Here is a 27,807-nt window from a genome sequence, read left to right on the forward strand (position 1 = left end):
TAAGACCTGGTCGTACAAACAAGGTTGGTTGGAAACTGCAAAATTAGCTTCTCCTCCATTATCGATTGGTTTGTTTTGCTGTCGACGCCTCAGATTTGTAATCCATCCCCTCGGTTGATTTGATTGGCATTTACGTCGATGCGCTCCAAGGCTAAAGTTGAAACCTTTTCAACCGAGAGCGCCTGAAAAAGCGTCACTTCAAAAACTTGAGGCGTGTAGATTGGAGGAGGCGTCCAATGTCATCACTTATACACACAAAAAACACAGCCGATTCAGTGCTTCTCCTCTCTCCGTCACTCCCTCTCGACTATGTGTGTGTGTTGACAAGGAGGGTTTTATAAGAACCGTGTGCTACACAAAGCATGCAGTCAATTTCATTTTCATCGCCGTTCATTGTAACGTTATGTTTACTTTTTTTATATAAAAAAATATTCAAGTCTCTTCCCAAAATGAATTTACATGCTCCCCGGTCCTATTTTTAAACCACCCCCTGGAACGACGGGAGGCACTTAAGCTTGAGCCTCGCCCACGGCCCACAACCCCTGTTCCACTTCTGCCCTTGGCCGTCCTTGTGGAAAGGTTTGGCCACCCCGGCTACAGTAGACCAATAACATCAATCACCGGTGTGTAATGTGCATTGCCTTTTGTTTTTCCACAGTTGTCCCACATTGCCTGGTACGCTTTCTTATAACCTCCACAGGGACGGCTGCATGCCTGGTAGATTCGCGTTCGCGAGCTCTCGCCCGCTGAAGGGGCAGCATGCATCACATTCCTAGAACTCGTCAATTCGTCACTACTTATCATGTAGAAGTGAGGAGCATGTGTCTTACAATCTGGGAAAAACACAACTGTATATTTGTATATTATTGTATATAGTACTCATTATCTTTATTCTTAAGCTTAGCATTGTATTTTATTCTTATTACTTTTTATCATGTCTATTCCATTTTATTATCTATTCTATTTTATTTGTATTTTTGCACAATCGAGGCGGGCATGGCCACCTTCATTTCACTACATGTCTCGTGTATGTATGTGACAAATAAAACTCTTGAATCTTGAAACATGCAGCGGCTTTACATGTTTTTTCCCATACCGTTCAAAATGAAATACAAAAGAGCGATTCTAGAAAGGTTCAGTTGAAATGATTGACTTGTCTTGTTTTCGTTTGTTACAGTTCTTGTTCTGATCTAATCAGCATATAAGATATTGGATGGACAGTAGCCAATTGATTGTAAAATAACTCATCATTTATTAACCCTTTATCTGCCAGGGATTATTCTGATCTTAATCCACTGTCTGCCAGTACTGTAAGTCTATGGAGATGTTCCCCTTCTTTGCAGGGCTATAACTTTTTAAATTGTATTGCTAAATTGACATCACTATGGCCCATTCAACGTCAAGTATCTATCGTTTAGGATGTAGCAACGTTCTACTTTTTCATTCACATATTCATACTAAAATACGGTCTAAAGTATAAATATGTTTTTATCGTTTTCTGCAGCATTCTGCAGAACGTGATTTATAGCCATAAATACATATATTACATCACCAAATGTAGTTTGATACCGATTGACGTCAGATAAAAATGTTCAATTGTACAAGGTCCTAAACGTCCTAATCTGCTGGTGACCGGAGGGGGGGTTTATAAATCCGTGGCCGACGTTAAATAATTTATGTAGTATGGGCGATACATAGATCACAGCAGTTTATATGGATCATAATAAGCAAACACGCTGAAACTTACCGCAGCTTCCTCTGACCGTTGGGTGGTCAGCGTGGAGCAGAAAGTTCGCGATTATGGGATGTTGATATATGCGATCCATTTCCAGGTTGTATAATAATATATACGTCCAAATCATGTTGTTTATCGAGTTATTGGCAACGGATCGCTATCCAGTGTGTCGAGCTCGAGTCCCGCGAGCGATAGCGAGTGGCCGGACCGAATATAGATGAGCACCACTTCCTGCCGCTCATTTCCTGTTTGGGCGATCCGCCGATCGGCCACCAGATGGCGCTCTTGAACCGTTGGAGAGTTGAGAGGAGATCAACAGGAGATCTCAAGTCTCCGTGGGTGAAATATGATTGACATGACAGATTTTTGAAATATTGATCTCAAAGACGCCTTACGGCGTCATTGGCAGATTACGCATGGCGGAGAATGACGTGGTAACACGTCATTGGCGAATAAAGGGTTAACGGTAATGATTATAAATTAACTTGATCGATGGACAAGTGATTTTGTCTGCAGATTTAGCTGGAAGACAATTGAACACTGTGTTTGAACAAATTGTTAAGGGTTTATATTATTGCAATAAGGGGGCAGGACCTGATCAGCGAATTGCTTCTTCCCATTCCTTTTCGGACAAGACACTGTTGTTTATTATTTTTCGTATCTATATATTCTTACTTTATTTAAACAATTTTCACAGCAAATTATCTTTGTATTTTATTATTATAATTTCTTTTACATTGTTATTTCTTGATTATTTGTATTGGTCGAAATAAACCATTCATGATTCATTCATTAATTCACATACAGCGGCTTTAGATTCACTACACACCTTGAAAGAGTAATCCAATCGCACCAGGAAGGGAAAGCTGACTGCTTGCAGGATGCGTTTCTCATTCAGTGTGTGTTCTATCTGCTTCAGCTTCACCACCTAAGATAAGGTAAGGTAAGATAAGGTAAGGTGAGATGAGATGAGATATTCGGGTGTCATATCAGCATGGGGGAGGGGAGGTACATGTATGGGCAGGGTAATAGTAGAACGAAAGACATAAATATAGGCAATAAGATTAGATCTGAATATAAAATAAATGGTGTGAAAATATATATTAACTCTGAATATAAACATATTAGAAAGAATAAACCGTGTAAAACAATATAATTAACTCTGAATATATAATAAAAAAATATAAAATCACTATAAAATATCCCCTTGCGGGGATCAGGATAAGAGCTTATTTTAACCAATGACGCGTAACAAAGCGGCTGGTCAGAGTTCACTTCACACACATAATACATAATGTTCTTCCTCAGACAGCCCGACAACTCTCTCCCAAAACTAGATTCCCGTTTACAAAACTCAACAAGACAAGAAAGGCTGGAGCTGTTCTATTGAATATTTATGGCCTTCCATGTCGGAGCTTTTACATTCAAATTACCTTTATAATATACAATCAGACACAATTTTCACAATTCTGGCTCTGTACACCACCACAATGGATTTGAAATTAAACAATTTTCATTCATTGACTTTGCAGACTTTCAGCTTTAATTTTAGGGTATTTACATCCAAATCAGGTTAACGGTGCAGGAATTACAACAGTTTCTACATGTGCGGTCTGTTCAGTAATTGTATTTGGTTGCTTGTTTGGGGTGTGTTTATTATCTCCCTTACCTCTGTATGTATGGTCTGTCTCTTTTCTATTTTATTTTATTGTCCCCTTTCCCTGTTACCCTTCGAGAGGCCCTTTTGTCCTCTCGCCAGGCCATCATTGTAAATAAGAATTTGTTCTTAACTGACCTGCCTGAATAAAAGTAAAAATTAAGAAAATAAACAAGTCATGGGAAAACATGAATGAATTAATAATCATTGCATTTACCGTATATAGTGCTTTTCTAGACACTCAAGCACTTAAATTAAAAACACATGTAAAGAGCGAGTGGCATCCTTTTTTTCCAAAGGTTTCTCAATATTTGTGGCTCACCTTCTGTTTGTCAAGTATTTTCATAGCAAAATGTTGTCCCGTCTCCTTGTGCTTGACCAGCATGACTCGACCGAACGAGCCAGTGCCCAGGGTTTTCAGACGGTCGAAGTGGTCCAATCCTGCATTTTGCTGGAGGGCGATAGAGCACGTCAGCATGGAGGAAAACATTCCCACAACTAATCCAATCCAACTTTATTTATATAGCATGTTTAAAAAACAACAAGGTTGACCAAAGTGCTTCACAATCAATCAATAATATAGTAAAAGAAAACACAGACTAAACACAATACAATGCACACAGAACTACAAACAAATTACGGCAGCAGCCTGTACATTTCTTGCAATGCTAGGGAGAACAGATGTTTTAACCCTTTCACTACCACACTACAGATTGATTGAATTGATTTGATGTTAAGGGGATGCAGACCAGAGAAAGAGTTTCGTCTTGTTTACATCAGGGTCCCCCATTTTAAATTCATAACATATATGACATACATGACATACAGATAGACAGTACTGCTACATCTAGACATTTATGACATACCAGATCTACAAATACAGTACTGTTTGTGATACAAAAAGGGTCTAAAAAAAGAGAGTATATACATTTGAGGGGGAAGAAACTGTACATTGGAGGAGGTTGGGTAGGTGGGGTGGGGTGGGGAAACTGTACATTGGAGGTGGTTGGGTGGGGGGGCATAATTGCTAAACGTGTTTAGTCCCTTGTTTGAGCCGAATCTGGGTTTAACATGATTTGTGGAGCTCCCTCTGGTGTTGTGGTTGTGGTATTCACTGACCTTTGGGAAGTATTTTGACATGTACATGGGTACCTTAGTCGTGTAGTGTATCTTGTAGACCAGGCCCATTGCAAGTTGCTGTACTCTGTCGTCTACTCTAAGCCATCTTAGGTTGTCAAAGTGGGCAGGGGTGAGGTTGGTTCTAGGAGTAAGGTCAAGCAGTAGTCTGACCAGTTTGTTTTGAGATGTTTGTAATCTTGTTTTTAGCGCCTTTGAGGTGCTTTGGTACCATGAGGTGCAAGCATAGTCGTAGTACCCTTGAATGAGTGCTTCAGGGTACTCTTGTTTACCAGAGAGGAGATCCGGTACAAGAATCTAGTTCGTTGGTTGACTTTTTTGATTACATTGGATGCCATTTTGTCACAGGAAGGTTAACCTTTCACTACCACACTACAGACGGTGTGGTAGTGAAAGGGTTAACCTTCTGTAGTGTGGTAGTGAAAGGGTTAACCCATTGTTGTGTGGCAGTGAAAGGGTTAAGATGGGACTTAAACATTGGGAGCATTGGGGCCAGCCTAATGTTGCGGGGGGCAACTGGTTCCAGAGTTTGGGGGCTGCAACCACAAACGCACAGTCCCCCCTGTTCTTTAGCCTGGATTTGGGGACAACAAGGAGGGGCTGGTCAGCAGACCTCAGAGACCATAATGGGGTGTAGGGGTGCAGGATCTCGGCCAGACCATGTATTGCTTTATATGCAAACAACAGCATGCAACCTTGCATGAAACCTACTTTAGTCCACAGGATATTCTAGTACAGTTTTACCTTTAGTCATTTAGCTGACGTTTTTATCCAAAGCGACTTATAAGTTCTGTACAACGAGTCAGCAGGAAGGGTACAACTGTGGCCGCTAAGGGTCAGTAACGTTGTTCGTCAAACAGTGTCGAACTTGAGTGCTACAGTCTTGAGTGCATAGTAGTAGTATAGACATATTAGCATGATAGGTACTAGTAGTATAGGCAAGGTCGATTCCTTAGGAGCCGAGTGCATGATAGTAAAAGACAGTACAAAGGTTATTAGTATGTTCTTTTCTCCTTTTCAGATATTGATTGAAGTAGTGTGTTTTTAGTCGACAAAGGAAAATTGGGCAGGTTTCGGCTGTGGTGGGAAGTGAGAGTCATAAATAAAATATATTTATAAAAGCCAACACTGTTGCCATAATCCATATCAGTGTTACTGTCTTCATATGAATCACACAATGCTAATACTTCCTCGTCTCGACAAAATATAAATAAAGACTTTTAATTAAATACAATAATTCCCCAGCAGTCCAGCAGAGGGCAGTGCCGCTCCTCTTAAGAGAAGGGGAGTAGACTTGACAATGGGCGGATGGCTTGGCTCGATGTGAAACAGCAGCTGGGCCTAAATGAGACAGTGGAACATCTCTCACCTGGGCTGGGTTCTCCCATTTCTTGAGGAAATCTTCTTTGGCTTTAGCAAGAAACTCCTTCACTGTAATAAAAAAAAAAAAAGTACAAATTCATTAGAATGAGTTCATCATTTTCATAATAATAGATTAGATTCAAAAGTATCGTCAGTGCCATACAGCACACATGCAGTACAATGAAAGGAAGTTTGGCATCCAACCAGAGTGCAAATGTAACAGTAAAGTGCAATAGTAATATACAATATACAGGTGATTAAATTGGGTATAAAATATATAAATTAGTACTACTGAGTAATAGTGCAGATGTATGTACACATAGTTGTATTAATATGTACAGTGGTACAGGTATAAAGACACTATGATAGTCGTATGAAGTCGTACTGGCCAGCAGCTAAACTAGTAAGAGTAGGTAAGGTATATGTACAGATATAGCATCTACACAGATTATGTAAAAAGGAGACAGATGTGGGGATATATATATATATATATATATATATATATATATATATATATATATATATATATATATATATGAGTTATATGCAGGTGTATAAGTAGGTATATATAGGATTATATGCAGGTATAGTCAGATGGAAATGTATATATATATATGCGGTAAATATAAATATCAAAATGTACATATACAGTATACTATATACAACTATTGTACATGCTACCATACATAATTAATTAGTAGTTATAAAGAACCACAAAATAAATATACAATATCATGATTGACAAGAGAAGGTGAACTTGATTTGCTTGCGATTGATTAATTGATTACGGCATGTGAGAATTCAACATATTTGTGTGAGCAGCCCGTAACAGGTTGCCTTCATCTCACTGTCCCGTGCCAGGACTGTACTGGGGTGCCAGGACTGTACTGGGCTCTAGGTTTCTCCCGAATACCATTTATGGGGGTTCAAAGATTCAGTAGTAATTATCTGTGAATAATGGAAGCGGCTGGGCAGAACTGCAAAACACAACGGCACAAAAATAACACAAATTACCATAAATGTAATATCTAATCTAACCTGGGAAAAAGCAGCTTTTTCCTTTGATGCTTCCAACACCTGGAACGCCCTCTGACTGACTCTGAAGCTGAAGCTTCTTCCTTCTTTTGCTGCATTTAAAAAAAAGTACAATCTCCAACCTCGGTGCGTCGACTTGTAACCGTCTTAGGCAGCTGACTTTTCTTAACGTTTATTCGTATTTATTCTGCCTGTATGAAACTGCTGGTGAGCGGCGTAATTTGTTTTGTAAGCTCGTCGTCGCTGTAAATGAGGGTAAACCTCCGTCAGTAGTGTCTTACGAGTTGAAACGGAGGTTTGAAATGCAATGAGCCCAGGGCCATCACACAGTGAGGTGCCTAATGTCACGCTATCCCCCCGTCCTCTCTGAAAGGAATCCACTCTGAAAGTAGTCAATGTGGCAGGGAGACGAGAGTTATGGGGGGGGGGGGGGGGTTTAGTGAAAGTTCTTGTGACCAAACTTCCTCGTCTGAGAAGAGCAGACTCTCAAAATGAATTCGATTAGATTCAAATTCATTGTCAATTTGTCATCATACAGCACAAGTACAGTACAAGGAAAAGAAGTTTGGCGTCTAACCAGAGTGCAAATGTAACAGTCAAGTGCAAATAGTAATATACAATGTACAGGCGATTAAACTGGGTATAAAATATATAAATGAGTAGTGTACTAGTGAGTGTAGTGCTAATCAGATTTATGTACAGAGTTGTAGTATTAATATGTACAGTGATACAATACAGGTATAAAGACAGTATGGTACCGTAGTAGTCAATTATACTGGTCAGCAGCATAACTAGTAAGAGTAGGTAAGGGATATGTACAGAATATAGATATAGTATCTACAGATATGTAAAAGGATTATGTGCAGGTATGTACAGACAGGTGTGAATAGATATATACGGTAAAAAAAAAAGGGGGGGGGGAGTATATACAGCATTATTGTACATGTTATACATAGTTATATGGGTTATATGCAGGTGTATAAGTAGGTATATAGAAGGATTATATGCAGATATATTCATTTCAGATAGACAGATATGGATTGGATGGAATGTTGTTTTATAAATTCTTTCTTTTGCAGATGTAGTGCTAAAAAATTTAATAAACGTTGAAGCAGCATTTTGAATATTGATGTTGTCGTCGAGCACCATGGCAGCCAGCGATCGAAGCTTTGCGTCAAGGAAACTATAAAAGGAGGAAGGGTCACTACGTCAGAATACCAGCGTTCTACGCTCTGCTTGGTGTCATACTTTGGTGTCAGACTCAGTTCTATTGAAGCCTCTATTAATATTCTTTTTTTTTATCCACTTTTTCTCCTCCTGTTTTTCTGTGTTTTTCTCCCATCCCAATTTAGTCGTTATGCCAATTCCCCCCTCCCCTTCCTGGTCGTTGCTCGCATGTGCCCCCCCACTGGTCGGTCTAGGGAGCCCTGAAGTCTATCGGATGCTTCCTCCGAGACATAGGAGACAGCCAGCAGCATCTTTTCACCTGCCAGCGTGGACTCTCATTGGTGAGGTGTAACGTGTGGGAGGTCACACTACCCTCGCCATCTCCCTCCCTCGCTGTGCTGCAGGCGCCCTGACCGACCTGTAGGAGTCAGTTATATTATACGTTACAATCAACATCGTTTTATAGTTTCCTTGGGTTTATCATTTCTTTCTTTTGCTGATGTAGGCTATTTTTTGGGGAGCGGTAAAAAAGAAAAAAGAAGACCGAAACATGGAAGCGTTTTGATTATTGATCTTGCCGTCGATCACCGCGGCAGCGATCGAAGCTGCACTGGTTTGAGTTCAGCGGCTGTTGGAGCAGAATGAACTAGGGCTCCAGGCTCAAGCGTTTCTGCTCCGTCCATGATAGTGTGCGAGCGGATAAACAGATCAATACCGCAGCAGTGTATTCCACAAAGTAGGGTTAGACGGCTAGCCCAACTTGGCTACATCTTTATGTTTTGGACCCGGCTAATAGTGTTTTCAAAAGCACTCATCGCTTGCTTCCGATAGACGCTCTTTAATAACTTGTAGGGGTGTAAAGGTACACGTCTTCGTACCAAACCGTTTCAGTGTGTACCGTACCGAACGGCTGTGTACCGAACGTATACAACGGTATGTTAACCACTAACGACCGCCCACCGGGGGCTGTTTAAAAAAGATTATTTATTTTTGACAGCCCTACAAGTACAATTAGTTACTGCACACTACATCACCCCTGAGTGGAACATGGAAAGCCAAAGTTTCCCCCACTATACCGAAAACCTGTACCGAACCTTGACTTTAAAACCGAGGTACGTACCGTACCGTGGTTTGTGTACCGTTACACCCCTAATAACTTGGGAGCAAATGTTTCTCAGATCGACCTGATATTTAAAAAATATATGTACAGATAGATTTAGTATTGACAGATAATATGTAACAAGGGTTATATGCAGGCATGTACAGACAGATGTAGATGTGGATATATACGGTACAAATATATATATATTTTATATGGTATATACAGCAATATTGTACATGCTATCATACAGAGTTATATGGGTTATATGCAGGTGTATAAGTAGGTACCGTAATTCCTCTAATAGTAACCCCGGCTTGTATTTGCTTCAACTGTAGCGGGTACCAGGCTTGTATTAGGAGGAGGCCTGTATAAGAGGGAGGCCTATATTTAAAATTTTCAAACGGATCATAATGAATAAATCAAAATTTTGTGTCAGTTTGAACCCAGTAAAATGTACTGGTTTATTGAAACCAAGTACTGTATGAAATAGTAAACAGTGCAATTACAGGTGGTCACTGGTCATTTCAACGTTTTCAAAGTGAAATCAAGTAACTAGCTCAGTATGCAGCTCAGTATATTAGTAACCCGGCTTGTATTAGGAGGCCGGCTTATAATTGCTTAGCTCAAGAGCGCACCCGGCCATTAATAGAGACCCGGCTTGTATTTGAGACCCGGTTACTATTAGAGGAATTACGGTATATAGAAGGATTACCTATGGGTTATAGGTTTTGAACACTACTAAGTGTTTTCAACAGCACTCGTCGCTTCCTTCTCATACCGCTCTAGATGCCCTTTAATAACTTCAGAGCAAAGGTTTCTCGGATCAACATGATATCTTTCCCCCAACCTCTCCTAAAAAGGTGGTCACACTAGTAGCCACATAGCCTGGCCAAGCATTAGTATAGTAGTAATAGCCAGACATTAGTATAGTAGCCACATAGCCAAGCATTAGTATATTAGCCACATAGCCTAGTCAAGCATTAGTATAGTAGGGATTAAAGCAAAAGAAAATCCCCTGACTGCTTTTTTTCAGGCCAAGTCCATTCTTATTTTAACCTCCACTGTATTTTTTTTAATAGCGTTAGCGTTTTAAGGGAGCCTACTAGTAGTCGAGCATACTGTCCTGACTGTGACTATAGACCCTACTGTTGTGGTTGTTGTGCCAGGCAGGGATGCTGTGTGCTGGAGAGCGTGAATGCAAGTCTTGTGGCTAGCTTCTGATTGATGGCGAGCTAGCACCCTTTTCCCATTACTTTGAACCATGAACTAAAAGGCTTGTTATCATACAAACAAGGGACTAAACACGGTTCGCAATTATGCCACAACAAGGTGGAACGCCCTACCCACAGCCGTAAACAAATGTGAATCCTCAGTGTTTCCCACAGGATTTAGTGAGACTGTGGTGGTGGGTGAACCTCTGCCCCTCTAGGGGGGTCTGGGGGCATGCCCCCGCGGATTTTTTTTTTAAGTGTTAAAGTTAAATGCATCAATCTGGTGCACTTTGAGAGCAAAATTAAGAGGCTAGATCTATGATGATCTATGAGCATACATTTGAGCCATCAAAGAAATTAAGCAAAAGTAGTTACCTGTGTTGAACTAGTTTATTTTTTAGAAGGGAAAAAAATAGACTGGATTACTATTACGACTACTACCACTGCCAATACTACTGATACATCCCTATTGGCAAACTTTATATTAAAAAAAAAAAATTATATATATATAAATCAAAATATTATATAAATATAATCAAATAGACGGAAATCCGTCTCAAGACGGAACGCTTTAATGCCACATAGCCTGGCCAAGCATTAGTATAGTAGTCATAGCCACTACCAGACATTAGTATAGTGACATAGCCAAGCATTAGTATAGTAGCCACATAGCCTAGCCAAGCATTAGTATAGTAGCCACATAGCCTAGCCAAGCATTAGTATAGTAGCCACATAGCCTAGCCAAGCATTAGTATAGTAGCCACTAGGGGTGGGAATCACCAGAGGCCTCACGATACGATACTATCACGATACTTGAGTCACGATACGATAGTATTGCGATACTAAATATATTGCGATATGCTGAGTATTGCAAAATTAATATTGCGATTTATTACCTTTTTTCAACTGCAAAGTAAAACTTTGTCAACATGTTTTATCTAATAAAATAAAGTTCAGTCTGTTCATAATTTATATTGCAGAACATGGTATTTTCTCAAGCAGACAGATGTAAACACTAATCTGTGTTGCATGTATACCTGACAAACTGAACCGTTTGTATTACAGTCATATTCCAACTTAACTGAATGCACACGTGTGCATGTGTGTGGACTACTGTACTATTACAGGTATTGAAATGAACAATGCAACTTCCTATAAAACATTTTTTTTATAAAATAAATAAATTAAACATCGATACTTGGCGTCCCTGTATCGATACAGTATCACCACGCAAAGTATCGCGATACTACTACGTATCAATATTTTCCCTTACCACTAGTAGCCACATAGCCTAGCCAACCATTATGTATAATAGCCACATACATAGCCTAGCCAAGCATTAGTATATTAGCCACATAACCAAGCATTAGTATAGTAGTCATATTAGCCAGACATTAGTATAGTATAGTCAGTCACATAGCCTAGCCAAGCATTAGTATATTAGCCACGTGGCCTAGCCAAGCATTAGTATATTAGCCACATAGCCTAGCCAAGCATTAGTATTAGCCACATAGCCTAGTATAGTAGCTACTAGCCAGGTAGCCTAGCCGAGCATTAGTATATTAGCCACGTAGCCTAGCCAAGCATTCGTATTAGCCACGTGGCCTAGCCAAGCATTAGTATATTAGCCACGTGGCCTAGCCAAGCATTAGTATAGTAGCCCAACATAAACATAGCAACACTGAACTGGCGGCTGCACTTGCGCGCCAATTAAAATTCTTGCGCGTTCCATACAAGCTCTCGTATGGTGAACTACTCCAATGAGAAATGATGCTGTACATAAAGTATGGTCGACTACTCCAATGAGAAATGATGCTGTACATAAAATATGGTCGACTATTCCAATTTGAGATGATGCTGTGCATTAACAGTTTTCATGGCATCGGCTCTTGGTTCAGTAACTATAATGTGACCTCTCTTCTTTGGCCCGTTTTGTTTCATGACCACGAAAAATGTTTAGTACAGATAGTCGGGTTATATTAAAACACATATTTTGAAACATTAGAGGATTACATATTAATCATTCCTATTTTTTCAGCCATGTAAAATCAAAGGTCACTGGCGTCTTACACGTATGGACTATGACATTTTATGGGCTGGGAGGGGTTGGTGTTTACTGTTTATTTTATGTTAAGTCGTTGAGCTCGATGTTATTGCTCCGTCTTTGAGCTCGCAGAGGCAAATTCACAACAATTGCATCTTCAACATTAGGTTCAGGAATGGTATCCATTCACACATACTGCTGTGAACTAAATAGCATAAAAAGGTATTAAATTATCCTGCGCGATGCTGCTTCATGAGACGAAGGATGAAGAGTGAATGTTGTGAGTGAGTGCTTCTCACACAGTGATGTCGTTACTGCAGGGTAATCCTGAGATAGCCTAGAGCAGCGTTTCCCAAACTTAGGGTCACAACCCAAAATGGGTCAAGGACCCGTTTTTATTGGGTCGCCAATAATTAAATATAAAAAAGCTGTAGATGTGTTGATTCAGTTTGGCACCAGATACTTATATGAATCTGGGTTTTCTACTCTAGCATACCTGAAAAACAAATACAGAAACAGACTAAATGCTCAGCATGACCTCAGAATAGCACTTTCAAAAACCAAGCCCAGAATAGATCTGCTGGTTGAAAACGTCAACCAGCCACATAGCTCTTATTAGATTTCATTGTGCCATAGATTAAATATTATACCCCTTCTAGCATGATGTCAGGTCAGTAGAATTTTTAAATAAGTTTAACACATTGTGCGCCATAAACGGCGTAAATCGGCGCCATAAACGGCGTAAATCGACAACAACGGCGGCGAAAGCCGTTTTTTTAAATCAATATTTCATTTTTTCGCCATGGCATTCATAATTCATCCAGCCAACCTCCGGTGCTGCAGCGGGACCCTGAATGAGATTGCAACGCCTCAATACCGGCGCCTTGTGGATGGTCGGGCGAGTTACACTCTCAAACCGGAAGTTGTGATCGGTGCGTCGAGGAAATCCCTCCGGCAGTAATATCTTGCTACGGGACTACAGACAAACACTGGCGTGCATTTGGATCGCTTCCATAACGCAATAATCGATATGAATTCAGTGTTTATTGCGCCATACAAACCGGAAATGGATCTAGGCGATCGGCGTCAAATAATTGGGATCTTTTTCTTCCAGTCTCATCAGCGAACGGTAAGAGGACAGTAACGTTATTTTCAGCCCGATTGTGCGTTTCTTTGTTTGCAAACAGTCTGATCAATATATCAACCCATACTACATAAAGCCGTTACTGACGATAAAGGAATTATAGATGACCCCCGCCCCCCCCTTTCCTCCATGCATGATGAAGCATATAATGTATACCGATCATATACATTTGAATTTTTTAATATAGCGTGTATAGGAAAGAAACGGCAATCGATAATCTATCATATGCGTTTGGGCCTATAACTAGCGTTTTTGGAATTACAGCAGAAAAGCTTATGAACATACTTATATTCAAGACGGTATTAACACAACAATGTATGAATGAAAAAATATAACGTTCCCACATCCGGAACGATAGATAATCGATGTTGAATGGGCCATAGTAATGTCAATATAGCAATACAATTTAAAAAGTTATAGCCCTGCAAAGAAGGTAAACATCTCCATAGGCTTTCAACTAGGGATGCACCAATATGAAAATTGGCCACCGATACCGATTGTTCAACTAACACAATCGGCCGATACCAATACTTGTGGCAAAAAATAAGTATTTGTAATTTTTTTTATAATATTTTTTTTTTAAATTTTTTAATGAAACTACTGTATATTTGTATGTGTATGTTTGTATTTGTAGCAGGGCTCTACGCTAACCTTTTTCACTAGGGGCACAGGTGCTCCTAAATGAAAAAATGTAGGAGCACACAAAGAAATTTAGGAGCACCCAAAAATATTTAGGAGCACAGTGAAAATATGTCAAGTAACAGAGTTTTTTTTTTTTCAAAAATAAATGTATATTTGTACTGTGCGTGCATGTGCAAACGGGACACATCTGTGCAATAGCACATACCACCAAAGTCACTGGCCCACTGTGTGCGTGTGTGTGTATCATCTGCGTGTGCAAACGGGAATGGGAGACATTTGAACTATTAATTAAGTGATTAATGCCTACTATGGCAAAGTTGTAGCCAACAACTAGGCCTAATAAGAAAGGCAGTGATATTGAACAAAAAGGAGACACTGGCTTTACAACCAGGGCCATCAGTAGAGGGGGGAGCTAGTGTTGCTCTTTTAGAAAAATAATCCTTTCAGGGTTGCCTATTGAAATACTGTACACCTCCAATACAGTAGTTTGCGTGTCAGGTAGACCATTGATTGACAGTCGATTCTGCCAATTACGACGTCACACCGTTGCACTCTGGCCGTCCGGCGCTGCAGCTGGACCCTATTGCCACACCGCTTGCACTCTGGCCATCCGGCGCTACAGCTGGACCCATTGCCCACCTCTGCGGTTGATAACGCTAGCCAAGTTAGCTGTACACACATACACAGTGGGCCAGTTGTAGGGGTGTAACAATGCATCGCAATGCATCGATCCTACTTTGCAATATTTACAAAACATGACATTGTTTTCGAACTCTAGCCATGGGGAAATGTTTAGCCAATTCACGTTAAATTTGTATGTCTTCCCTCCGGCTCCAGTGGGTGTAGCTTCGCTAGCTACAGTGGCTACATTGGGTGCTACAGTGGGTGTAGCCTCGCTAGCTTGGCCAACTTCGCTAGCATGCTGGCTAGCGTCAGTATCTTGGTTAACGTTAACGCTAACCATCACCTCTGTAACATGAGCTGCCTCGCCTGACTTCTCATTCTCCGGTATCTTTCGCGCAAAATAAAAATGAATGGGCTTCGACATGGCTGTATTATTGTTTGACTCAGACAGTGACGCAGCCGCTGATCATTACTTTCGGTTTCCAGTCGCGTGACCACAGGAAACTACTGTGATTGGAACGTTTATGCGGCTGTGAACTGTGGGACTTGTAGTTTTTTAACGATTCTCGTAGCGGAGAAAAAAAAAAGGACGAATGAGAGGCTGTACTCTGCACTCGCTGGCCCCACTCGCACGCCGTGCGAGTACTTGATTTTGCATGTTCGCACGCACATATTTTTAGGGGCATATGCAAGCAATATGGTCGCACTGTAGAGCCCTGATTTGTAGGCCTCTTTACTTACTTAAAAAAAGGAAACATCAAGAAATATGTTTATGGTATCACTATCCCTCTCCCAGTATCTTCTGGCGGCCTGCAGCGGGATACTATTTTCTCAACCAGAGCTTTCAACCAATGCAATGGAACCATTCTGGCGGCCTGCAGCGGGATACTATTCTCTCAACCAGAGCTTTCAACCAATGCAATGGAACCATTTTGATTGACAGTCGATTCGGCCAATTACGCCACACCGCTAGCACCCACCTCCTGCTGTTCTTACCACCAATCGGCAAGCGTTTATTCATTTTCTACTTCGGGGCATGCCGCCATTGATCTGCTTGCGACTCGAGAGCACAACAAACTTAACGTAGCTAATACCTTAGCTGCCCGGCCCGCCGACCAGTGCTCCACAGCATGACCAAATGAGACATAATGATTTTACTGCAACAAATGTTATAATAAAACAAAGCCTTTCTATACATTTGTCTGGTTGAAAACTTTATTAACAGATTGCAGAATGGGTAGTTTGGTACGGAATGAGCAACGGAATGGAACTGAGCTATGAACGGAATAATGCCTTGCTTACTTGCTGTGTTCGGGTAAATATTTTTATGCTGATGTTATATTGAACGTGTAACACTAACTATATAACGTTATTAACCAACTAGCTACCGTACCGGGAGCTCACGTCAGCGTTTCCGTTAGCCGGTAATTACCGGTATTTGTCCGGCAAAATCTCCTGAAGTCCGACATATTTAATTTCTCCGGTCTTAATGTCCGGTGAAAATAATTCCCTGAGTCTAAGCACAATTTGATTATTTGAATTGTATTAAAATAGGCTAAAATTAAATAGCCTATGCGATGAACGAAACGATCATTACATTTGTTTCCTCGTTGCTTCTAATAATGACAACGACGTTGTCAGCGAGAGCTTTAAAAACGTAGGTCTCGGTTCGCTTCATCGGACCAAACGCGAACCAAATATAGGAAGTGATTATTATTACCACTGCTCGCAGCACTCACTGCAAAACAAGCACACTGCATCTAATCTCTCTATCTATCTATCTATCTATCTATCTATCTATCTATCTATCTATCTATCTCTCTCTCTCTCTCTATGTCTGTGCATCTTGGGAAGAAGGAAGAAAAAACGCGGCTTATTATTATTACCGAGGCGCGCGGCTTATTATATTATTAAAACGGCTACTTGTGGGCACTCATAAAAACACCGTGGTCTACAAGTTGTTTAGCGAGAGGATGGTGGTAGGTAATGTGCTTCAATAGAACAATGGATCAATGCCATGTCAAAACTCGGCTCCGCTGATCTGGGCTCCGCAGTACACACACAGACACACACACACGCGCGCGCGCACACACAGGATCGCAGCCACACACACATTTCCACTGTCCAATAGACAAGCGCCCTTTTCGACCGCGTGACATTGAGGTGGAGAGAGTAGTCACGCAAACCACGATAATGTTGCAGTCTCTCTGCTTTCTCAGTTCTTCGCTTGATATAATTAATACAAATGTCCAATATAACGGAATTCGTTAGCTCATAAAAATGTGATTATAACAGACTGCTGTTCAGTGTCGGACCGACTGCCACATACGCGGTCTATTTTATTTCAAGTCAGCAGCAGCACGGAGACGGAGTATCGAGGGACTTATTTTATTTGGAATATATTAATGACTGTATACGCAAAAGTAGCCTAGTTTTAAGTAATAATATTATAAATCTACATGCCTTGAGGATGACATGAGCCTGCCTATCAATTGTTTTAAAGCTCAATAAACTATGACCGGAATTAATCTCATTTGTCCGGTAGTTGAAATCTTGCAGGTCACGGAGACCGGCAACAATTTTTTCTAACGGAAACCCTGGCTCACGTTGATGCCTGGATGGTGCGAACTAACTAGCTACCGTACCGGGAGCTCACGTTGATGCCTGGATGGTGCTAACTAACTAGCTACCGTACCGGGAGCTCACGTTGATGCCTGGATGGTGCTAACTAACTAGCTACCGTACCGGGAGCTCACGTTGATGCCTGGATGGTGCTAACTAACTAGCTACCGTACCGGGAGCTCACGTTGATGCCTGGATGGTGCTAACTAACTAGCTACCGTACCGGGAGCTCACGTTGATGCCTGGATGGTGCTAACTAACTAGCTACCGTACCGGGAGCTCACGTTGATGCCTGGATGGTGCTAACTAACTAGTAGTGGGTAGTTGGGTACGGAATGAGCAACGGAATGGAACTGAGCTATGAACGGACTCGGAGTAATGCCTTGCTGCTATGGGTAATAATAATATGCTGATGTTATTGTCCGTGTAACACTAACTATATAACGTTAATGCCACAAAACGAATGCCTTGTTAATCATAAGTAGTAACTTTGATGCAGTAGCTTGTGTGTGTGTGTGGGGGACGGCAGGCGTTGTGCAGGTAGGTCGCGAGTGAACTTTTTTTTGTGCCTTTTGACGCTACACAAATTGATGGTTATTTATCGGCGACTGCTATCGGCACATTTGAGCTTATCGGCCAATAGGCCGATTGCAGTCAACAAGGCACTTATCGGCCGATACCGATACCCGACCGATATATCGGTGCACCCCTACTTTCAACGGTGGCAGACTGGCTATATTGGTGGATATAACCCATGGCGACCAATGTGTTAAGGTTGAGGGATGGAGGGAGGGGGTAAGAAATGGAGTTGAAAAGGGGTGAGAAATAGAAGAGAGTAGAACATGTTTGTTCATTTAAAAGTGTTACAAAATTGTATGTACATATGTTATGAAGTAGTGAGCAACTTAACATTACACTCCGATTATTGCTGTGATGTACTTTTATAATTAAATAAATACATTTCATATACATTTGAAATCCATGGTTTGTTGTGTTCTTTATCAGTAGTTTATAAATGTATGTTATGGCAATTCATTATGTATTTTTGTAAGTTTGGGTCCCGGGGAAACACCAAATTTCTCTTTTGGGTCTCGAGCTGAAAAAGTTTGGGAACCCCTGACCCAGAGGAACCTGCTATTATCCATCTTCTTGTCTCTCTCTGGAGAAGACGATACGCCAATTTCCAGAAATGCTGGTGTGTTCTTTCAACGTTACTGTGAAACGTTTGTTAGCTTAGCGTTATCTAAAAGAGCAAAACAGCAGTTCGTATTTATGCATTTCCAAACTGTGCCAACAACACGTCGCCCACTTTGCGTAGCGTTCATAGACTATCGATACGGACGGACACGCCGTTCCATGAGCGAGGAGACCTGCTGCAGACAGCGTGGAGGTAATGTAATAATTACAAATGGTAACCGACTGTTTTGACTGAAGATATGCGTTTTAAATCGCAGCACTATTCAAGTAATTAATGAGAGTATTCAATCTGGGAAAACATTACTCATGCTCGTCCCTGGGACTAACCTAAGCCTGCTCCAGCTATACAGGGCTCAAGTTAGGGTTAGATGATTTTAGCCAGTGTGGACAGATTTTTAAAGCTCGGCGTCACATGCAGAAGTCCACATTTCTCCCGCTTATCTTTATAGGTCTAATCACGTTGCTCTGTGTGAACATGCAGACGAGCTGCCCTTCCTCATTCCTCCCTGCTATCTCTGCACTAGGGATGGGTACTGTATTCCACAGTACCTTTCACATTTGAACCGATACCGGTACCTGTGAATCGATACCGGTACCCAACGGTACCTTTTTTCTGTACTTTAGTCTCAAGAAATTTAATTTACCTACCTCAGTCACGAAAAAAAAAATCCAAACTTCAAATAACTACAATTTCGACAGTTTTCAGCTTGCCATTGCTCAGACTGCTTTGTTGTTGAATCAAGTAAAATCCTAGGTAAGCATATATTGTGCGTGTGAACGTTGACATGAAAAGAAAAAAGTAAAAAAAAAAAAAGTAAAAAAGTAAAAAGTAACGTGTTTCGGTTCGGTACCCATCCCTACTCTGCACTGCTGCTTCTACCAGAGACACGTCTCTTACTGATGTCCTGGGGACACACCGGAGAGAGAGACACGTCTCTTACTGATGTCCTGGGGACACACCGGAGAGAGAGACACGTCTCTTACTGATGTCCTGGGGACACACCGGAGAGAGAGACACGTCTCTTACTGATGTCCTGGGGACACACCGGAGAGAGAGACACGTCTCTTACTGATGTCCTGGGGACACACCGGAGAGAGAGACACGTCTCCTACTGATGTCCTGGGGACACACCGGAGAGAGACACGTCTCCTACTGATGTCCTGGGGACACACCGGAGAGAGAGACACGTCTCCTACTGATGTCCTGGGGACACACCGGAGAGAGAGACACGTCTCCTACTGATGTCCTGGGGACACACCGGAGAGAGAGACACGTCTCCTACTGATGTCCTGGGGACACACCGGCGAGAGAGACACGTCTCTTACTGATGTCCTGGGGACACACCGGAGAGAGAGACACGTCTCTTACTGATGTCCTGGGGACACACCGGAGAGAGAGACACGTCTCCTACTGATGTCCTGGGGACACACCGGAGAGAGAGACACGTCTCTTACTGATGTCCTGGGGACACACCGGAGAGAGAGACACGTCTCCTACTGATGTCCTGGGGACACACCGGAGAGAGAGACACGTCTCTTACTGATGTCCTGGGGACACACCGGAGAGAGAGACACGTCTCTTACTGATGTCCTGGGGACACACCGGGGAGAGAGACACGTCTCTTACTGATGTCCTGGGGACACACCGGAGAGAGAGACACGTCTCCTACTGATGTCCTGGGGACACACCGGAGAGAGAGACACGTCTCTTACTGATGTCCTGGGGACACACCGGAGAGAGACAGACGTCTCTTACTGATGTCCTGGGGACACACCGGAGAGAGAGACACGTCTCTTACTGATGTCCTGGGGACACACCGGAGAGAGAGACACGTCTCCTACTGATGTCCTGGGGACACACCGGAGAGAGAGACACGTCTCCTACTGATGTCCTGGGGACACACCGGAGAGAGAGACACGTCTCCTACTGATGTCCTGGGGACACACCGGAGAGAGACACGTCTCCTACTGACGTCCTGGGGACACACCGGAGAGAGAGACACGTCGTCTCCTACTGATGTCCTGGGGACACACCGGAGAGAGAGACACGTCTCTTACTGATGTCCTGGGGACACACCGGAGAGAGAGACACGTCTCCTCTTACTGACGTCCTGGGGACACACCGGAGAGAGAGACACGTCTCCTCTTACTGACGTCCTGGGGACACACCGGAGAGAGACAGACGTCTCTTACTGATGTCCTGGGGACACACCGGAGAGAGAGACACGTCTCTTACTGATGTCCTGGGGACACACCGGAGAGAGAGACACGTCTCCTACTGATGTCCTGGGGACACACCGGAGAGAGAGACACGTCTCTTACAGACGTCCTGGGGACACACCGGAGAGAGAGACACGTCTCCTACTGATGTCCTGGGGACACACCGGAGAGAGACACGTCTCTTACTGATGTCCTGGGGACACACCGGAGAGAGACACGTCTCTTACTGATGTCCTGGGGACACACCGGAGAGAGAGACACGTCTCTTACTGATGTCCTGGGGACACACCGGAGAGAGACACGTCTCTTACTGATGTCCTGGGGACACACCGGAGAGAGACACGTCTCCTAGTCCTACTGATGTCCTGGGGACACACCGGAGAGAGACACGTCTCTTACTGATGTCCCGGGGACACCGGATGGTTGTACCGCTGCTACTACCAGAGAGAGAGACACCCGTCTTGTCCTGGGGACACACCGGCGGAGAGACATCCAGATGGTTGGAGGACAGTGTTCATGTAAAACTAACCGGATGGGCGGGTCAGTAATAGACTGAATGTCAACTACTACTGACTGACTGACGGCCTGTCAGTTTATTGTAGCTCTAAATATACTACAACAGTAAAATATCCAGCAAGGTCATCATAAACCCCCCACACAGGACGCCCTGTACTAAAAATAGCACTGCACAGGTCTGAGACTCTCAGGCTCTCCCACTGATCCTGGAACAGCGTTTCATTAAATAGCACTGCACAGGTCTGAGACTCTCAGGCTCTCCCACTGATCCTGGAACAGCGTTTCATTAAATAGCACTGCACAGGTCTGAGACACTCAGGCTCTCCCACTGATCCTGGGACAGCGTTTCATTAAATAGCACTGCACAGGTCTGAGACACTCAGGCTCTCCCACTGATCCTGGGACAGCGTTTCATTAAATAGCACTGCACAGGTCTGAGACTCTCAGGCTCTCCCACTGATCCTGGAACAGCGTTTCATTAAATAGCAGTGCACAGGTCTGAGACTCTCAGGCTCTCCCCCACTGATCCTGGAACAGCGTTTCATTAACTAGCACTGCACAAGTCTGAGACTCTCAGGCTCTCCCCACTGATCCTGGAACAGTGTTTCATTAACTAGCACTGCACAGGTCTGAGACTCTCAGGCTCTCCCCACTGATCCTGGAACAGCGTTTCATTAAATAGCACTGCACAGGTCTGAGACTCTCAGGCTCTCCCACTGATCCTGGAACAGCGTTTCATTAAATAGCACTGCACAGGTCTGAGACTCTCAGGCTCTCCCACTGATCCTGGAACAGCGTTTCATTAAATAGCACTGCACAGGTCTGAGACTCTCAGGCTCTCTCCCACTGATCCTGGAACAGTGTTTCATTAAATAGCACTGCACAGGTCTGAGACTCTCAGGCTCTCCCACTGATCCTGGAACAGCGTTTCATTAAATACTGTGCACAGGTCTGAGACTCTCAGGCTCTCCCCACTGATCCTGGAACAGCGTTTCATTAAATACTGTGCACAGGTCTGAGACTCTCAGGCTCTCCCCACTGATCCTGGAACAGCTTTCATTTACATGTTTTTATTTTACGTTTCATTTTTAGGCTTAACCTGGTCATCTGCAAGATCCTTATTGTACATGCATGATAGCATGTACAATAATGCTGTATATATATATAGATATATTACACACACTATTTATTCTGACCGTAATATATATATATATATATATATATATATATATATATATATATATATATCCACACCCGTCTGTAGTACATACCTGCATATAAACCTTTTTACACATCTGTAGATACTATATCTCCATCTGTACATATCCCTTACCTACTCTTACTAGTTACGCTGCTGGCCAGTACGACTTACTACCATAGTGTCTTCATACCTGTATGACTGTACATATTAATACGTACAACTCTGTACATACATCTGATTAGCACTATTACACAGTAGTACTAATTTATATATTTTTATACCGAGTTTAAGCACCTGTACAGTGTACATTGTATATTACTATTGCACTTCACCGTTACATTTGCACTCTGGTTGGATGACAAACTTATTTACATTGTACTGTATAATCATTCACAATACACTAATCTCATCCTCAAGTTGTTTGTTTTGGCGACATCTATAGATGAGTGATCACTGCCGTACCGTACCAACTTGCTTTCCATCTCGAAAAGTCATGTTAACAACCGGGTCGGTCTTCCATTCATTCCAAACACAAGCAGCTGTTGCTGCTGGTGACATGAAAAACATATGACTTCCTGTCTGCTGGATGACGCTCCTGGGAAAATGTCATACGATGTCTAAACAACACCACTGTTTAGAACAGCTGAGGCCGGCGAATGTTTCTTTCAAGATTCATGAGTTTTATTTGTCACATACATACACGAGACATGCAATGAAATGTAAGGTGGCTGCCATGCCCGCCTCGATTGTGCAAAAATTACAAATAATAAAATAGAATAGACATGATAAAAAGTAATAAGAATAAAATACAATGCTAAGCTTAAGAATAAAGTTAATGAGTAATATATATTAATATACAAATTGTAAAAGCATTCATGAGCCGGATTATAGGTAGAATCACCATCGTGTTATATCAATTGTACTGCAACCCACGCGTTGACATGGAAGTTTGTCGGTCTAGCCGCCACGTGCAAAATCTGGGAGACAGCAGACGTTGAAGCACATCTCTCAGTCTTCATGAGAATTCAAGGCAGACGCATATTAGGTAAGACTTGCGTTTACGATTTTCTAAGGAATACACCAAACGAATTCAGCATGAAAAACACCAACAGTATTTATATATATAAAAAAATATTGCTCAGACAAAAATACTTGTGTTCGTCAACTATTAGGCAGCCTAGAAGGCAGTGAGCAATTCTACACGTTAGGTTCAATACTAGGAATGGGCAAAACTCACAAAATTTGAATACTAATCGAAAATAATTCCGAAAGTTACATTGAATGTTGATGCTTGAAATGCCTGAGCTTCCATGTTAACAAATGGTTTTGTTTTTACTTAATAGCGAACTTGAGATAATCCAACAAGCGAGCTAGCCGGCTGCTGTCATTGCTAACAGCTAACGCTAGCGGACCAGTCGAGCGTATTTGCGGGAACAAAAGCATTCATTCTGAAAGTTACATCACTGATGCTTGAAATGTGTAAACTTAGTGAAACAACATGGCAAACGTACAAAACTTTGCTACCATGATGTCTCTCTTTCTTCATCTTTCTTTTCTGTTCTCCCAGCTGTTAACACAGGAAAATAAATCTATTTATTTAGCTGAGCTAATAAATGTCAGGCGTATGTGACTATGTGTACAGTACAGATGTTCAATCTGTACCAGTGTGACTTGTAGATGGAGCATTTTGGGAATACAGCGGAACTTAACCAATCATAACACAAAACACAGTCTGTTTCACTCCAATGTTTACAAACATTTCACTATGTAAATCAAGCTTCGGCAGATATAGAATGCGGAAAGATTACAGGCTTAGCCGTCGCATACCGTCAAGAGAGGGCTGGGGTTTTGTCCAATATTAAATGTGCCGCTTACCAAATCCAAATCTTTTCAAATCCCTTATCAAATCTCTTTGGGAGATAATTATTTTGGGGGGGGGGGGGGGGGGGGGGGACACACACACACACACACAATTTCTTAGGTAACAAACGTGCCTCACTGTTATACATTAGCGTAGTAACAATGTATTCTTTTGGCAATGTTGCAAGTAGGCCAAGTCAAATAAACAATAGTAAACAATAAATAACTACATAAACTTCATATTGAAAAGACTGGGGTTTGAGAGGGATGTAGGAGGAGAGGATTCATTAGACCAGGGCTTTGCCTTAAAAGGGACGCAGAGCCACTATGACAACGCACCAGCGCCACCATGTGGTGTGGTACCGGAGTTACAACAGAACCCAACCCCAGTGGTGGGTGGTACCAGAGTTACAACAGAACCCAGCCCCAGTGGTACCGGAGTTACAACAGAACCCAGCCCCAGTGGTGGGTGGTACCGGAGTTACAACAGAACCCAGTCCCAGTGATGGGTGGTACCGGAGTTACAACCAGAACCTAGGGCTGGGCGATATGACGATATTATATAAATATCGGGTACAGTTCATTAACGATACACTTTTTCAACGTATCGTGGATATCGTGATGTTTTGCCCAAGAGGATTGTGTCGCGTCAATCTGTCCACACGTTACTCGTTCATATCTCAGCCTGTGCTGAGATATGCCCATTCCGCGGTCTGTTAATAAAGTTTTCAATCAGACAGATGTATGGAAAGGCTTTTATTATAACATTCGTTGTAGTAAAATCATTATGCCTCATTTAGTCATCCTGTGAAGCACTGGTCTCCTACTCGACGGCCGCGGGGAGCTAACGTTAGTAGCTTTGTTGATGTTCAGCACACGGGACATTCAGGAAGTCAAAAACTAATAACGCTTGCCGATTGGTGCTAAGAACAGCAGGGCGGGTGCAAGCGGTGTGACGTCATTGGCAGACTCGACTGTCAATCAAAATGATTATGTTTCCATCAGAATGAATGAATGAAAACTGTATTAAAAGGTTGCAGAATGGGTACAATACAGTACAGGAGGATGAAGACCAGAAAAAGACTTTCGGCTTTTTTACATAAGGGTCCTCCATTTTCAATTCATCAAAACATTTAGAGACATACATATATACAGTAGTTTCATAAAAATGCTAAAATGCTATTTATTGATTGATGATTTAAAACTTTAACATTGCAGAATGGGTACAGTACAGCTCAATACATACAATTGTTAAGGGGATGCAGACCAGAGAAAGACTTTAGTCTTGTTTACATCAGGGTCCCCCATTTTCAATTCATCATATTTCATATCTAAATCATATAATATCTCATATGCAATATATAATCTAATAATCTAAATCTAATATAAAAATGCTAAATGCATGGGTATTTTATTTTGTCTTTAATGTTAGCTTGCAAACTCAAATACTGTCTTGGTAAGCCTCATAATGAATTGTTTGGGGTAAAAAAGAAAAACATCGTGATGTGTATCGTGTATCGCCGAAAGGTCAGAAAATATCGTGATATCATATTTAGGCCATATCGCCCAGCCGTACCAGAACCCTACCTTTTTTGTCTCTCTGCATGCATTAGGCTTAGGGAACGCCCACACCGTTAGCGTAGCTTAGCTTCATCAATGGAAGTGGGGCAGACCTTTACCCTGATGCAGGGTTCGAAATTAAAGGGGGCTTGGGGCATTAATGCCCTTGAAAATGGACAAAATGCCCTCGAAAATCAGTTAAGGGGGGCACAAAATGCCCCCGACAGTTTACTAGCTCTACAGTGCGAGCATTTCCCTCGTATTTGCCCCTAATAATATGTGTGTGTGCGAACCGGAAAAATCATTTACTCGCAGTGTGCGAGACGAGTGAAGATTACAAAACAGCTCCGCTGTTAATAGTTCAGAAACTGGACTGAAATTCAGTTTTTGGGTGGAATGTTTGTTCCAAGGAGGGAGGGAGGCGGGGACCGCTGCGTGTAGGGATGCACCGATATGAAAATTTGCCACCGATACCGATTGTTCAACTAACACAATCGGCCGATACCGATATTTGTGACAACAAATTTTTTTTAAATATTTTTTTTTTGTAATATATATATTTTTTTATGAAACTACTGTATATTTGTGTTACAAATTGTGCTCACCGATATGAACATAGGCCTCTTTACTTACTTAAAAAAAGGAAACATCAAGAAATAGCTCTCTCCCAGTATGTTCTGCAGGGCTGCAGCTAGATACTAGTTCTCCCAGCATGGTCTACCTGCTGGGCTGCAGCTAGATACTATTGTCTCAACCAATGAAATTTTGATTGACAGTCGATTCTGCCAATTACGTCACACACCGCTTGCACCCGCCTCTGCCGTTACCACCAATCGGCAAGCGCGTATAAATTTTTTACTTCGGCTTTTGTCCGCCATTGATTTTGACAAGAGCTTTTCTACAACAAAACGTTTAGCTTTTAGCTCCGCAGGATGACTTAAATGAGGCATAACGATTTTACTGAAACTAATGTTATAATAAAACAAAGCCTTTCTATACATGTGTCTGATTGAAAACGTTATTAACAGATTGCAGAATGGGTAAAACTCAGGGCTCTGTGAGCAACGGAAGGAACTGAGCTAGTATGAGCGCTTGCTACGTTCGGGTAAATAATATGCTGATGTTATTGAACGTGTAACACTAACTATATAACGTTAATGCCACAAAACGAATGCCTTGTTAATCATAAGTAGTAACTTTGATGCAGTAGCTTCCTTGTGTGTGTGTGTGTGTGTGGGGGGGACTGGGGACGGCGTTGTGCAGGTCGCGAGTGAACTTTTTTTTGTCTTGACGCTGCACAAATTGATGGATATTTATCGGCTACTGCCATCGGCACATTCGAGCTTATCGGCCGATACCGATACCCGACCGATACATCGGTGCACCCCTAGCTGCGCGTGACAGGTACTTGAGAGGTGCGAACGCAGACAGACGGAGAGCTCTGCTTTCAGCAAGCATGCATAGTGTAACATTAAGTTACACTGCTATCTTAACGTTAGCAAGCTAAGCATCTGCATAGCGCGACCTGTGTAACGTTAAGTAACTTGTGTTCCGCGGGGAAAGACCGTTCCATTTGTAACACAACTTCAAAGAATAACATCCAATTCCGATCCCGACGCGCATTTCCTTCATTCCACAGCGCTGAGTGCGCAACGTATTTCATTGAGATACTCTGGCCAGAGCCTATACTCACAAACGTTCCAGTGCTGTCTTCGGGATGATTTTAATCCAAACGTCCATTCAAAACTTTGTATTATGAAATAATTCTGGG

The 27,807-nt window shown here is 42.2% G+C and overlaps 1 protein-coding gene across 2 annotated transcripts in view; it reads right to left on the bottom strand.

Annotated features, from left to right (window-relative positions):
- prkacaa (protein kinase, cAMP-dependent, catalytic, alpha-a) overlaps positions 1-27,807 on the bottom strand; it is a 74,995-nt gene that overhangs the window by 23,615 nt on the left and 23,573 nt on the right. For both annotated transcript variants that reach the window (XM_084329880.1, XM_084329879.1), the window contains exons 2-4: positions 5,899-5,960; positions 3,715-3,843; positions 2,565-2,663 (exon numbers count right to left, since the gene is read on the bottom strand). In XM_084329880.1, coding sequence (XP_084186006.1) covers positions 2,565-2,663; positions 3,715-3,843; positions 5,899-5,960 — 290 coding nt within the window. The remainder of the gene's footprint in view (positions 1-2,564; positions 2,664-3,714; positions 3,844-5,898; positions 5,961-27,807) is intronic.

Source organism: Notolepis coatsorum (genome assembly GCF_963971535.1).
Source record: "Notolepis coatsorum genome assembly, chromosome: 14".
Taxonomy (NCBI): Eukaryota; Metazoa; Chordata; class Actinopteri; order Aulopiformes; family Paralepididae; genus Notolepis; species Notolepis coatsorum.